Source organism: Rhinoderma darwinii, chromosome 4 (genome assembly GCF_050947455.1).
Source record: "Rhinoderma darwinii isolate aRhiDar2 chromosome 4, aRhiDar2.hap1, whole genome shotgun sequence".
Lineage (NCBI taxonomy): Eukaryota > Metazoa > Chordata > Amphibia > Anura > Rhinodermatidae > Rhinoderma > Rhinoderma darwinii.
Window position 1 is genome coordinate 364,356,592 of NC_134690.1, and position 14,520 is coordinate 364,371,111.

The 14,520-nt window shown below is 40.2% G+C and overlaps 1 protein-coding gene across 5 annotated transcripts in view; it reads left to right on the top strand.

Annotated features, from left to right (window-relative positions):
• The window catches only part of PLCB4 (phospholipase C beta 4), a 263,547-nt gene that overhangs the window by 138,060 nt on the left and 110,967 nt on the right, over positions 1–14,520 (top strand). For all 5 annotated transcript variants that reach the window (XM_075863064.1, XM_075863062.1, XM_075863065.1 and 2 more), the window contains 3 exons: positions 6,954–7,034; positions 9,678–9,737; positions 10,940–11,083. In XM_075863064.1, coding sequence (XP_075719179.1) covers positions 6,954–7,034; positions 9,678–9,737; positions 10,940–11,083 — 285 coding nt within the window. The remainder of the gene's footprint in view (positions 1–6,953; positions 7,035–9,677; positions 9,738–10,939; positions 11,084–14,520) is intronic.

Below are 14,520 nucleotides of genomic sequence, written 5' to 3' on the forward strand. Positions count from 1 at the left end.
TAGGAGAAGCCCTAAATTAATTTTTTGTTAGAAATGAAACACCTGACGTCTCTTCTCCCTTGCTTTTGGCATCTCACAAAGCGTTTATCCGCGGCAAATTCATTGCCTTGGGGTCAAGGTTAAAAAAACGGAGACAGGCTAAACTCAATTCTTTACTAGCTCAGACATCTTCCTTAGAATCATTGGGCAAACAGCCCTTAGCTCTCTCAGCCCAAGACGATCTTATTGAACTGAGGAGTTAATTGAAAGATCTTAACTTTAGGTCAGCCAGGTTTTACCAGTCTGCCCAATTTAAATTTTACGCACCTGGAGACAAGGGGTCCAAGGTCATGTCCTCCATGGTCAACAGACGCACTGAGGTTTCCCATATATCCGAGATTAGAACTAGAGCGGGAATAAAGGTTTCAAATATTGATGACATAACACGTGAATTCCTTTCCTTTTATGAATCACTTTACAACCTCCCCACTAGCCCTAATGTTCCCAATAATAATGCTAACTTTCTTGACTCCTTGAGCTTGCCCTCCCTCTCTGGCTAAGATAGGACTTTTCTCTTAGTTCTGTTAACCCTGCAGGAATTGGCTCTGGCGTTGAGCTCGGTGCCGAATGGTAAGAGTCCTGGTCCTGATGGCCTTCCGATTTCTTATTTTAAAATTTTTAAAAAACTTTCCCCTAAATTTTTAATGGTCTGCAATGCTCTCATGCAGGGAACTCACCTACTTCCCCAAACTCTAGACGCCCATGTCACCCTTATCCCTAATGATGGTAAAGACCTAACGGACTGTGGCAGCTATTGGCCGATCTCATTATTAAAGGCAGATTTAAAGCTCTTTGCTAAACTACTGGCCAACAGAATAAAACCTCTATTAAACACCCTAATTGGTTCTGAGCATCCAGGGTTTGTGCGAGGAAGGGAGGGCAGGCATAACACTACCCGTCTGATTTACCTCATCCACTATGCAAGGTAGACTGGCATACCCCTAGTATTACTAATTACTGACGCAGAAAAAGTGTCTGACCGGGTTAACTGGGATTACATGAGGGCTGTTTTAGAGAAATTTGGCTTCCCTCCTAGCTTTATCCAAGCTATTTCTACTCTATACTCCACTCCTAGGACCAGACTTAAACTGAATGGCACCCTGTCACAATGTTTTAACATCCAGAACGGCACTAGACAGGGTTGCCCTCCCTCTCCTTCCATCCTAACAATGGTAACTCTTATACAGAAAATACGCCAATCTGATGTCATTGCTGGCTTGAGAGTTGGTGGGTTTGTGCGTCATACTGTGGCCTTCGCTGACGACCCGTTGATATTCACTACCAATCCTGGTCCTGCCTTCCAGGAGATTCTACAACTCATTGAGGACTTTGGCTTTGTCTCAAATTTTAAGATTAATTTCAGCAAGTCCGAGGTCCTCAACGTCTCTGCACCACCCTTCTGACTTAGTAACCCTCAAAAGAAATTCCCCTTTTAAATGGCCAGATAAAGCTAGAAAAAACCTGGGAGTCACCTGCCAGGAGATCCCTCTTTCCTATACCCCCTTAATTTTCCACCGCTTCTCAATCAGATTAAATCTTATTTAGCCGATTTGGATCTCCCTTTCCTAGCCTGGATGGGTAGGAAAAACTGCCTGAAAACATAGATCCTGCCCAAGATCCTATACGTATTGCAGACTGTCCCTATTTTCCTTCCTGAATCTTTCTACTCAAAATTAAAAAGACTTTTTAGTGGGTTTCTTTGGGCGAAAAAACACCCTAGGCTTCTATATACACTACTAGCCCTTGAAACTCACCAAGGGGGCATGGGCCTACCGGAACCATATGACTACTATTTGGCCACTATCTGAACAGGTGGATCTCCCTTTGTAGAAACACTGAAAACGCCCCTCACATAGAGGTTGAACGATACCTGCTGGGCAATACCCACTACCCGTTACTATGGGGACTCCTCCCTCATTTACCAGTCACGAAGGATATCAATCCTCTCTCTAGGGGGACGATACAGGCTCTCCGTAAGTATCCCTCCTCCTTTGACCCCCTTAGGCAGTTTTCCCAAAACTCTCCTTTGAATATAATACAAATACTCCTAGGAGTGAAACCTCCACTGGAAGGAGTTTGGAAACGTCTAATGGAGGTACCCCTCTCTGAAGTTTTCAACGATCTTCAAACACTAGACCCAAATCCTTTTCTTCCACCGAACAACCTTAATTTTTTGCTTCTTTCAGGTTTCCGAAGTTCCTGTAGAGAATTCAAAAACAAATATCCAGTCCTTCCAGATTCATCCTGGTTAGATGTCCTAATACGCTTCCCCTCCCCGCCATTTAAATTACTATCTAAAATATATTCCGACATATCACTTTATAAAGCCCCTGCAAAACTACGCTTTTTACATGCTTGGTAGAAAAAACTTCACATAACTTTAGATACTCAGGACATATCTCAAATTTTATGCAACTCACACGTATTCACCAGATGCGTTCAGGTTCAAGATAACTCATATAAACTTCTCATCCGGGGGTATAGAACTCCAGAATTCCTCTGCAAAATAGGCCTCTATAATGACTTATGTTGGCACTGCAGTGGGCATACTGGCTCATTGTCGCATGTCTGGTGGGATTGCCCGAGGGTTTGGCCCTTCTGGCTGGCGATCTCCTCCTTTATCTCGTCCATTTGTAAAATTACCATAGACACTGAGGCTGCTCTGGTTCTCTTATGGAGACCTACCTTGGGCTATAAGCCTTCCAAAAACAATCTCGCAACATTTATGATAACTGCTGCAAAATTGCTCATGCCAGTAAAATGAAAGTCCACTGAACCACCTTCGATTTTGATGTAGGTAGACAAAATGGACCACCTATGTAGGATGGAGGAGCTCGCCAGTTGGGAGGATAGAAAGCATTCCAGATTTAGCAGAATTTGGGGCCCCTGGAGAGAAGCTAGGTGTGATATTTCAGTAGACTGCTGACGTATGTCATATTAATCCTTCTAGACAAACATAGGATCTTCTGCTTATGTAAATTGTTCATGTTTTTTTTGTTGTTGTTGTGTATGTATGGCGATTGACCATTGCGGTCTGATCTATTGTACTCTTCATTAACCTTGCACTTCTGTATAGTTTCAAAATGTAATATTCTTCTATGCTTTGAGGTGCACATATGCACGTTTATTTACCTTGTCTTGTTTGTTCTAAAATTGGAAAATCTTTGTAATATCGAATTTTGAAATTGAGCTTATATAATATTCAAATTTTCTGAGACACTAAATTTTGGGTTTTCATTAACTGTTACCATAATCAACATTAAAATAAAAAAATGCTGGAAATAGATCACTCTGTGTGTAATGAATCTATGCACTATATGAGTCTCACTTTTGGAATTGAATTATTGAAATAAATTTACTTTTTGATGATATTCTAATTCATTGAGAAGGACTAGTATATATATATATATATATATATATATATGTATGTATAAATATATATATATATATATATATATATATATATATATATAATATCTATCTATCTATCTATCTATCTATCTATCTATCTATCTATCTATCTATCTATCTATCTATCTATCTATCTATCTATATACTGTATGTGTATATGTGTATATATATATATATATATATATATATATATATATATATATATATACATATATACACTACCGTTCAAAAGTTTAGGGTCACTTAGAAATTTCCTTATTTTTTAAAGAAAAGCACAGTTTTTTTCAATGAAGATAACATTAAATTAATCAGAAATACACTCTATACATTGTTAATGTGCTAAATGACTATTCTAGCTGCAAACGTCTGGTTTTTAATGCAATATCTACATAGGTGTATAGAGGCCCATTTCCAGCAACCATCACTCCAGTGTTCTAATTGTAAATTGTGTTTGCTAACTGTGTTAGTAGGCTAATGGATAATTAGAAAACACTTGAAAACCCTTGTGCAATTATGTTAGCACCGCTGTAAACAGTTTTGCTGTTTAGAGGAGCTATAAAACTGACCTTCTTTTGAGCTAGTTGAGAATCTGGAGCATTACATTTGTGGGTTCGATTAAACTCTCAAAATGGCTAGAAAAAAAGAGCTTTCATGTGAAACTCGACAGTCTATTCTTGTTCTTAGAAATTAAGGCTATTCCATGCGAAAGATTGCCAAGAAACTGAAGATTTCCTACATCGGTGTGTACTACTCCCTTCAGAGGACAGCAAAAACAGGCTCTAACCAGAGTAGAAAGAGAAGTGGGAGGCCCCGCTGCACAACTGAGCAACAAGACAAGTACATTAGAGTCTCTAGTTTGAGAAATAGACGCCTCACAGGTCCTCAACTGGCTGCTTCATTAAATAGTACCCGCAAAACGCCAGTGTCAACGTCTACAGTGAAGAGGCGACTCCAGGATGCTGGCCTTCAGGGCAGAGTGGCAAAGAAAAAGCCATATCTGAGACTGGCTAATAAAAGGAAAAGATTAATATGGGCAAAAGCACACAGACATTGGACAGAGGAAGATTGGAAAAAAGTGTTATGGACAGACGAATCGAAGTTTGAGGTGTTTGGATCACACAGAAGAACATTTGTGAGACGCAGAACAACTGAAAAGATGCTGGAAGAGTGCCTGACGCCATCTGTCAAGCATGGTGGAGGTAAAGTGATGGTCTGGGGTTGCTTCGGTGCTGGTAAAGTGGGAGATTTGTAGAAGGCAAAAGGGATTTTGAATAAGGAAGGCTATCACTCCATTTTGCAACGCCATGCCATACCCTGTGGACAGCGCTTGATTGGAGCCAATTTCATCCTACAACAGGACAATGACCCAAAGCACACCTCCAAATTATGCAAGAACTATTTAGGGAAGAAGCAGGCAGCTGGTATTCTATCTGTAATGGAGTGGCCAGCGCAGTCACCAGATCTCAACCCCATAGAGCTGTTGTGGGAGCAGCTTGACCTTATGGTACGCAAGAAGTGCCCATCAAGCCAATCCAACTTGTGGGAGGGCCTTCTGGAAGCATGGGGTGAAATTTCTCCCGATTACCTCAGCAAATTAACAGCTAGAATGCCAAAGGTCTGCAATGCTGTAATTGCTTCAAATGGAGCATTCTTTGACGAAAGCAAAGTTTGAAGGAGAAAATTATTATTTCAAATAAAAATCATTATTTCTAACCTTGTCAATGTCTTGACTATATTTTCTAGTCATTTTGCAACTCATTTGATAAATATAAGTGTGAGTTTCCATGGAAAACACAAAATTGTCTGGGTGACTCCAAACTTTTGAACGGTAGTGTACATATATATATATACATATACACTACTGTTCAAAAGTTTGGGGTCACCCAGACAATTTTGTGTTTTCCATGAAAAATCACACTTATATTTATCAAATGAGTTGCAAAATGACTAGAAAATATAGTCAAGACATTGACAAGGTTAGAAATAATGATTTTTATTTGAAATAATAATTTTCTCCTTCAAACTTTGCTTTCGTCAAAGAATGCTCCATTTGCAGCAATTACAGCATTGCAGACCTTTGGCATTCTAGCTGTTAATTTGCTGAGGTAATCGGGAGAAATTTCACCCCATGCTTCCAGAAGGCCCTCCCACAAGTTGGATTGGCTTGATGGGCACTTCTTGCGTACCATACGGTCAAGCTGCTCCCGCAATAGCTCTATGGGGTTGAGATCTGGTGACTGCGCTGGCCACTCCATTACAGATAGAATACCAGCTGCCTGCTTCTTCCCTAAATAGTTCTTACATAATTTGGAGGTGTGCTTTGGGTCATTGTCCTGTTGTAGGATGAAATTGGCTCCAATCAAGCGCTGTCCACAGGGTATGGCATGGCGTTGCAAAATGGAGTGATAGCCTTCCTTATTCAAAAACCCTTTTACCTTGTACAAATCTCCCACTTTACCAGCACCAAAGCAACCCCAGACCATTACATTACTTCCACCATTCTTGACAGATGGCGTCAGGCACTCTTCCAGCATCTTTTCCGTTCTTCTGCATCTCACAAATGTTCGTCTGTGTGATCCAAACACCTCAAACTTCGATTCGACTGTCCATAACACTTTTTTCCAATCTTCCTCTATCCAATGTCTGTGTGCTTTTGCCCATATTAATCTTTTCCTTTTATTAGCCAGTCTCAGATATGGCTTTTTCTTTGCCACTCTGCCCTGAAGGCCAGCATCCCGGAGTCGCTTCTTCACTGTAGACGTTGACACTGGCGTTTTGCGGGTTCTATTTAATGAAGCTGCCAGTTGAGGACCTGTGAGGCGTCTATTTCTCAAACTAGAAACTCTAATGTACTGGTCTGTTGCTCAGTTGTGCAGCAGGATCTCCCACTTCTCTTTCTACTCTGGTTAGAGCCTGTTTGTGCTGTCCTCTGAAGGGAGTAGTACACACCGTTGTAGGAAATCTTCAGTTTCTTGGCAATTTCTCGCATGGAATAGCCTTCTAAGAACAAGAATAGACTGTCGAGTTTCACATGAAAGCTCTCTTTTTCTAGCCATTTTGAGAGTTTAATCGAACCCACAAATGTAATGCTCCAGATTCTCAACTAGCTCAAAGGAAGGTCAGTTTTATAGCTCCTCTAAACAGCAAAACTGTTTACAGCGGTGCTAACATAATTGCACAAGGGTTTTCAAGTGTTTTCTAATCATCTATTAGCCTTCTAATACAGTTAGCAAACACAATGTACCATTAGAATACTTGAGTGATGGTTGCTGGAAATGGGTCTCTATACACCTATGTAGATATGTAGACGTTTGCAGCTTGAATAGTCATTTAGCACATTAACAATGTATAGAGTATATTTCTAATTAATTTAATGTTATCTTCATTGAAAAAAAACTGTGCTTTTCTTTCAAAAATAAGGAAATTTCTAAGTGACCCTAAACTTTTGAACGGTAGTGTATATTCATGCAGTGAAATTTATTTTCTACTCATTTTCTTTTTAGGAATCATTTGTCTTTGAACCAAATTGCCTCTTTAAAGTGGACGAGTTTGGCTTCTTTCTTACATGGAAAAGCGAAGGAAAGGTATGTAGTATTAGCTGGTGCTCTTATATTACCTGTCTTCCCCTTAACTGTTGTGCTTTGAACAGTCAACAGTTTCTAAACCCATTCCCACCTTGCTCTGTAAGGGCTCGTCCACACTTGGCGGAATTGCGGACGGAAAATACGCAGCAGAATAGAGTAGCAGCAAAGTTGGTGAGATTGAACAAATCTCATCCACACGCTGCGTAAATATTCTGAGCAGAAATCGACCTGCGGTGCACATTTTTTGTACCGCAGCATGTCTATTCCTGCTGCGGAAAGTGGACTGAATTGTTGCGTTTTTGAGAAGAGATGTCACCATCTCCCAAAATTGTGAAACAAGCAGCATAATACGCACCATTTTCTGCAGTCAAAAACACAGGAAGTGGTAAATTTTTGCTACAGTGGAAAGTCTGCTACTTTCAACGGAATTACATGTGGACAAGCCTTAAAAGTACGTCACAGCTCATGAGTATTTCCCGTGAAATGTGTTCCTTGTGTCCGCGCCATCACTTGCGGGTGTAGGCTGTATTACACAAATGACATCCCGCACTGACAGCCATGTTTGGAGATAACTCCAATCCCAGACATTTAACGGAAAAATAAAAAGTTATGTTTTTTAGAAAACATGTTTTTGTTGAGCAAATGAACTAAAACATCAAAATACGCATATTTGGTATTGCTGCAATCATAATGACACATACAATCAAGTTAAGACATTATTTAAGACGCTGGGAAAATGGCTAGAAAAAAAAAACTGTGGTGGAATTGATAATTTTATTTCTCACCCACCCTCAAAAAATGAATAAAGTTAAATAACTATATGTACCCTTAAATGGTTAAATTGAAAAATACAACTCACCCTGCAAAAACAATCCCTCATACAAATACGTTGATTGGAAAACAAAAAAGCTAGGGCTTTTGGAATGTGATCATGAGAAAACAAAAGGCCCAAAATTGGCCGAGTTATAACTGTTTTTGGGAAAGCTGGATGAAAAACAATATGTCCACTATTACATTTCCCAATAGCTCAATGATTTGTCAGTCAAGAAACCGGCCTTGTGTGTGAGGAATATTATTATTATTTTAATATGTTAAATAGTCTCTGTGGAAATACAGTTTTTTTCCAAGTCTCACAAGAACTGGAATAATGGTATTCACCTCTCATGTGCTGACTACAAGATATATGATATGTCATTAGCAATGAACAGTAGATCTCAATGGAGGCAAATATCTTATTGACCATTGGTGTAGGTTGGACAACGTCTTATCTTTAGCTGGCCTCCTGTCCCTTCTGCATGATATTATCCTACAATAAGTAGATCTCTGGTCGCAGGGTAACAGAGAGAGTTTGGGTCCAGTGCTTTGAATAGAAGTAAAATGGAAGTCTAAGGACGCCAGAGTCGTCCGAAACGCGTAGGCTCAAAGGATCTACATTCCCCCATTTCTGCACACCAGGACTTGGACTTGGAAGTCTAAGGACGCCAGAGTCGTCCGAAACGCGTAGGCTCAAAGGATCTACATTCCCCCATTTCTGCACACCAGGACTCCTCACCATTGGACCTTTTAACTAAGACCATTAAACTTGGAAATAGCTTCCATTTTACTTCTATTCAAAGCGCTGGACCCAACCTCTCTCTGTTACCCTGCTACTCACATCGTGTGCCGACACGAGGATCCGGGCGCTATCAGCGACACTAATTTTCATGTCAGGTGAGCTGGAGGATTCCTCCCCATTACTTTTTTTCTAGATCTCTGGTCATCTGTACTGGAGATCCAAGCTGATCAGGCATTTTTTGTTTTCCCATTATATCTTTAGATTATTGGAATGGGCAGACTCAGGCTTAGATGTCACTTGAGTCTTCCCATCCACTTCCTACAGTTCCCTCTGAGGAGATCTGTCTCTGTGCAGTGTTAGGTCTGAATTTAACTAATTGGACCCAATATTTATTTTCATTTCGCATTCAACTTTAAAATTTTTCCTTCATTTTCCAAGATGTTTGACATGACAGTGAGACATTGGTGGGGGATTCATCAATATATAAAAGGGCCTTCAGAATTTTTCCAGAGTCATTTGCCCCTTGAGCTTTGAGCCCAGAGATCTTTGGATCTTTAAACGAATGTTGATGGACTGTTCATAGACTTTAATGAGGCTTCCTAACAAGTGTGGGTCTCCAAGCTCAAGCAACCCCACATGTTTTCTTGATGACATATCAGAAGTTTTCTATTACTGGAAGCACACTTTACATCTCTAATAGATGCTATGCTTTTCAGCCTTCCGGTTTCTTTGACTATTCTAGCGTAGAGCAATGTACTGAGCAGATACTTTCTGCTACAGTTTGATTTTTTTCCATGCTTTTTACTCCTGCAAAGCCTAAGAACATACATTACCCCCACAATTTGCCCCTCAAATCTTGCATTCAAAAATGACTTTATTCAGTTTCAGGTTAAATAATGGAATTTAGTTATCATCAACCTTGACTGAACCAGTGAGTGTCCATGTATCCACCTTCAATATGTAAACCCCATCCATTTCTCATCATTGTCTAGTTTTATTTGTACATTTTGCACTTTTATAAATATGCGTTATTCACGCTACTTTTAAGTACACGTTGTTTAATTCAGCTCTTCTTATTTCTATTATAGGAAGGCCAAGTCTTAGAATGCTCTCTCATCAACAGTATACGTTATGGCATAGTACCAAAGGTAATGTCATCTGAAAACTCCTTTCTTTGCAGGTTTAATTAACAGTGAAAAGGTTATCTAATTTGGAGCTTTTCTATTTTCTCCTTTATTATATGTGAAAATTCAAGATAAAATCCTTTCGATTTTATTATGGTAAAATAAGACACTAAAGGAAAGGAGATCCAGCTCAACTGAAAGCTGATAATTCATAAGAACTGCAAATGACATCAGACCATAAGCGACCTTATAATAATGAGCATGAAATGTCAGATACTAAATGTCATAAAGAGCCATTGTACTGAATGTGTAGATGTCACCGAAAATCACTGCACTGAAAGGAAGATAATTTTATATGGAAAATGTGAAATAAAAGAAAATTTAGGTAATGGAAATAGAAAATGTTTTGCATGGTTCTGTCCATAAAATGTTGGGGCAGACATGAGGGCTCACACATGAGTCCCCTCTGCCAGTATAAAGTGCCATGAGGGCATATGCATATGTCACAGGTAATCTCTCTGCCCCCCAATTAGATGTTTAAGGGGTGGTTTTGTTGATGTAGGGGCACCTACTATTTTCCCTTAGCAGAGCATCCTATAGAATAGATGATCTGAAACCAAGAGCTTAGTATAATGACATACTGACATATGCCCTTCAAAATTTTACTAATAGAGAGAATTTCCACCTGATGAGTACCATTAGCTGTATATTAGTAAATCAATCAGAAAAGAACAGCAGTAGCCACAGTTTGTTTTACTTACGGAGATATTGAAATGTTTCTTTTTTGTTATTGTGGCAATTTTTTGCAAAAAATGACTATTGGAAGTTAGTGATTCTCCTAGAAGAGTTCCAGCTGGAAGGCCTTCTTTGGGGCAATGTACCCTGGGACAAATGATGCAAAAAAAGCTATCTTCCAGAGAAAAAAACCCAGTGTCTGTGGTGCCACCTATAGATGAACATGTAGATGTAGCTTGACCCATGTAAGTCAATGTTCAACTCTTTCTAAAGCTTTAAAACATGACTCGGTTATCAGTGAATAGGTGATTCCTATAAGTAGACAGCGCTGTTTTGGAAGAGACAACTGGAATTGCAGCCATATTGGTTGTCACCTTTTGAATAATCTTTTAGTCATTTGCTGCCTGCATAGTCATTGCTTAAAAGACATGTTCTGTATATTTTAATAAAATGCTTTGTGATATTAAATCGAGCTTTGTCCTCTGGTCCAGGATCCAAAAATACTGTCTGCACTGGAGTCTGCCGGAAAAGCCGAAAATGAAATAGAAGGCCGTATAGTGTGCGTCTGCTCCGGTACAGACCTGGTGAACATCAACTTTACTTACATGGTAGCAGAGAACGTCGAAGTAGCTAAGGTATTTTACAATTAAACACTGCTTATGTTAATACTATGTTTCTGTGGCTACTCTAATTTGCTCCTGTCAATTACTGGATGACTTATGTCAGCTTGGCAAGGATTGGTTATTACAGTAACCACAGACCACAAAGGTCTTCCTATTTGTGAATAGTCTCCCTTAAAACAGGTTGCAAGTGAGTTTTAAGATTACGCTAACAATTCTTATCATATTATCCGGATATAGAGTTCAGGACCCTCATCCATCAGCCAGAGAAGAGAGGTGTTAGGGCCCTTTTACATGGGGCAATGATCGGGCAAACTAGCGTTCATATGAACACTCGTTCTGGATCATTGCCCTGTGTAAACAGGGCAACGATCAGCCTATGAACGAGCGACCGCTTAATAAGCATGAAATATTATCGTTGTCGGCAGCACATCTCCATGTGTAAATAGGGAGACGTGCTGTCGACACGATGGAAATGTATGGGGACCAACAATCGTAGTAATAATGGCTCGTCCCCATGCATTGCTCCTTGTGAGAGAAGGAAACAAGCGCCAATCAATAAGCTGCCTCGTTGATCGGCGCTCTTTTACACGGCTCATGTCGAGCTGTGGAAGAAGACCCTTACTTACTCTCAGGCCTTGTTCACACAGTGCAGATTTGCTGCAGATTTTGCATGTATGTTTTAAGCCAAAATAAGGGACTAAACCTAAACAGAAGAAATATGTATGGGCAGGCCTTACAGTGTCTTCTTTCCTGGATCCAATTCTGGATTTAGCGCAAAAAATACATGCAAAAAAACTGTACAGTGTGAACAAGACCTCACTCTGCAAGACTCAGCATTTTTTGTGGTTGAACAGTCCATTGATTTTAACAGGTACTGTGTAATGCTTTATTTTCTCTATGGTTGCTTTTTGGTAAAGTGTTGTGAGCGGCGTTAATGCCACAAAAGTAAATCTTTTTTGAGCAAATTGTGACTTTTGCAATGTTTAGGAGATTCCTTTCAATGAGTCTTGTTTAAGTATTACCGTCCAAAAGTATCGTAACCTGAGGCTTCCATGGACCTGATGTAAAATCTGTAAGCTCTCTTTCACACGGCAATATTTTGCATCAGTATTTGTAGGCCGGAACTAGGATCGAAACCTACACAGAAAAAAAGTATAATGGAAAGATTTACACCTCTTCCATGTTTGGATCCACTACTAGGTTTGGCTCACAAATTATGATTCAAATTATTGATGAAAATACTGTACGAGTTGCCTGACAGTAACCCCCAACTATAGTGCAACCCCTTAACAACCTCAACCCGTGTTTTTACTTTGGTCATTAAAGGGGTTGTCCGGTTTCAGCAAATTAATGTTATTTTTTGTATAATTAAAAGTTATACAATCTTCCAATATTCTTTCTGTATTAATTCCTCACGGTTTCCAAGATCTCTGCTTGTTGTTATTCAGTAGGAACACTCATTGTTTACATCAGCGGGATAACTTTCTGTCCATGGTCATGTGATGGACACACAGGTGCTGGGATCGTTAGAAGACAAAGCCCTGATACACATACTGTAACTGTAACGAGTCACGCACCTGTGTGTCCATCACGTGACCATGGACAAAGTTTATCCACTGGAAGTAAACAATTTATTTTTATCAGGGCTGTTATGTCTTATAACTGGGGCTGCTATAACAGCTCCAAATTTATGCAAAATATGTAGTGTAACAAAAATTATTTAATAATGATTAAATAAATAATGTCCCCCAAAAGGTATTTTCTGATCTTCTGGAGGACAAGTTGCAAAAAAGTAATACATTAAAATAAATGGGAGACTTTATCAGGCACAAATATAAATTTTATTTTAGAGTTACCCTAAGTGATTAACAAAAAATAATTAGAATTTGTCAGTGCAGCAGAAGTTATATTTTTTTTTATAATTTTTCATATGCTAAACACCCAATTATTCTAAAAAAAATACCATGGGGTGATTCATGAAAATGGCCCATAGCAACCAATCACAACACAGCTTTAATTTTTTAAGACCAGTGCAACAAATTAAAGATATGCTGCGAGTGGTTGTCCAACAAAGACAGTTTTACTGTTAGACGGTTTTCGTGAAACTCCCGTAGAAAAGACAAAGCCATATCGTTAATGAAAAAGATAAATCACTGTTATACTTTAAAAAAAAAAAAAAAAAGTTATAGTCATTTAACTAGTACAAGCAGAACATCTCTAAAAAGTGACACTACATAGTGTTGCCCTGATGGGACCTCTACTGATCAGCTGTAATCTGTGGGGAAATCTTCAGTAAGGGCAAAGCCACACGTGGCGGAATTGCTCTTGAATTCCGCTGCGGACACTCCGCAGCGTTAATCCGCAGCGGAGCCGTTTCTCCATTGACTTCCACTTCTATTTAGTAGGGTTCGTTTAGACGAGGCTGAAAATTCCGTTGCGGAGCATAGGCTGCGGTGCGGAATTTGGTGTCCGCAACATGCAATGGATGTTGCGGAGTTGTGGCGGACTGGTTGCGGACTCATGGCGGAATTTCTCCATTGACTTCAATGGAGATTCTAATTTCCGCAATGAAGTCCGCAGCTGTCATGCACATGTTATGTGTGCTGCGGATGCGTCTTGCTTTTTTGACATGACATTTCTTCATTCTGGCTGGACCTATGTATTTCTAGGTCTACAGCCAGACTGAGGAAGTCAATGGGGCTCCCGTAATTACGGGAGCGTTGCTAGGAGACGTCAGTAAATAGTCACTGTCCAGGGTGCTGAAAGAGTTAAGCGATCGGCAGTAACTGTTTCTGCACCCTGGACAGTGACTACCGATCCCAATATACAGCAACCTGTAAAAAAAATAGAAGTTCATACTTACCGAGAACTCCCTGCTTCTGTCTCCAGTCCGGCTTCCCAGGATGATGTTTCAGTCTAAGTGACGGCTGCAGCCAATCACAGGCTGCAGCGGTCACATGGACTGCCGCGTCATCCAGGGAGGTCGGGCTGGATGCCGAAAGAGGGACGCGTCACCAAGACAACGGCCGGTAAGTATGAAATTAGTTTACTTTCACTAGGGAAAGTGCTGGCCCTTCTCTCTATCCTGCACTGATAGAGAGAAGGGAAGCACTTTTACCGCAGTCCGCAGCAGCTAGTCCGCATCAATTTACTGCACATTTTGGGCAGATCCGCCGCAGAATCTGCAACGCAGATTCTGTGCGGCATTGATGCGGACAGTTGCGGAGGAAATCCGCCACGTGTGGGCATGCCCTTAGTGTTCAATTTCCCTGCAGCACCGCCACAGGGGAAATTATGCATTACACCGCTCTCATGCAAATCAATGGGTTGTTTGCGTAATCAAGGACAGGACAGATCCTCCAGAGCAAGAGGTGCTCTTTGTAACCCTAAAAGGGTGAATGAAAATGGGGTTTTGAGTAGTTAATAGTACTGGTCTCCTCCTTTGGTCT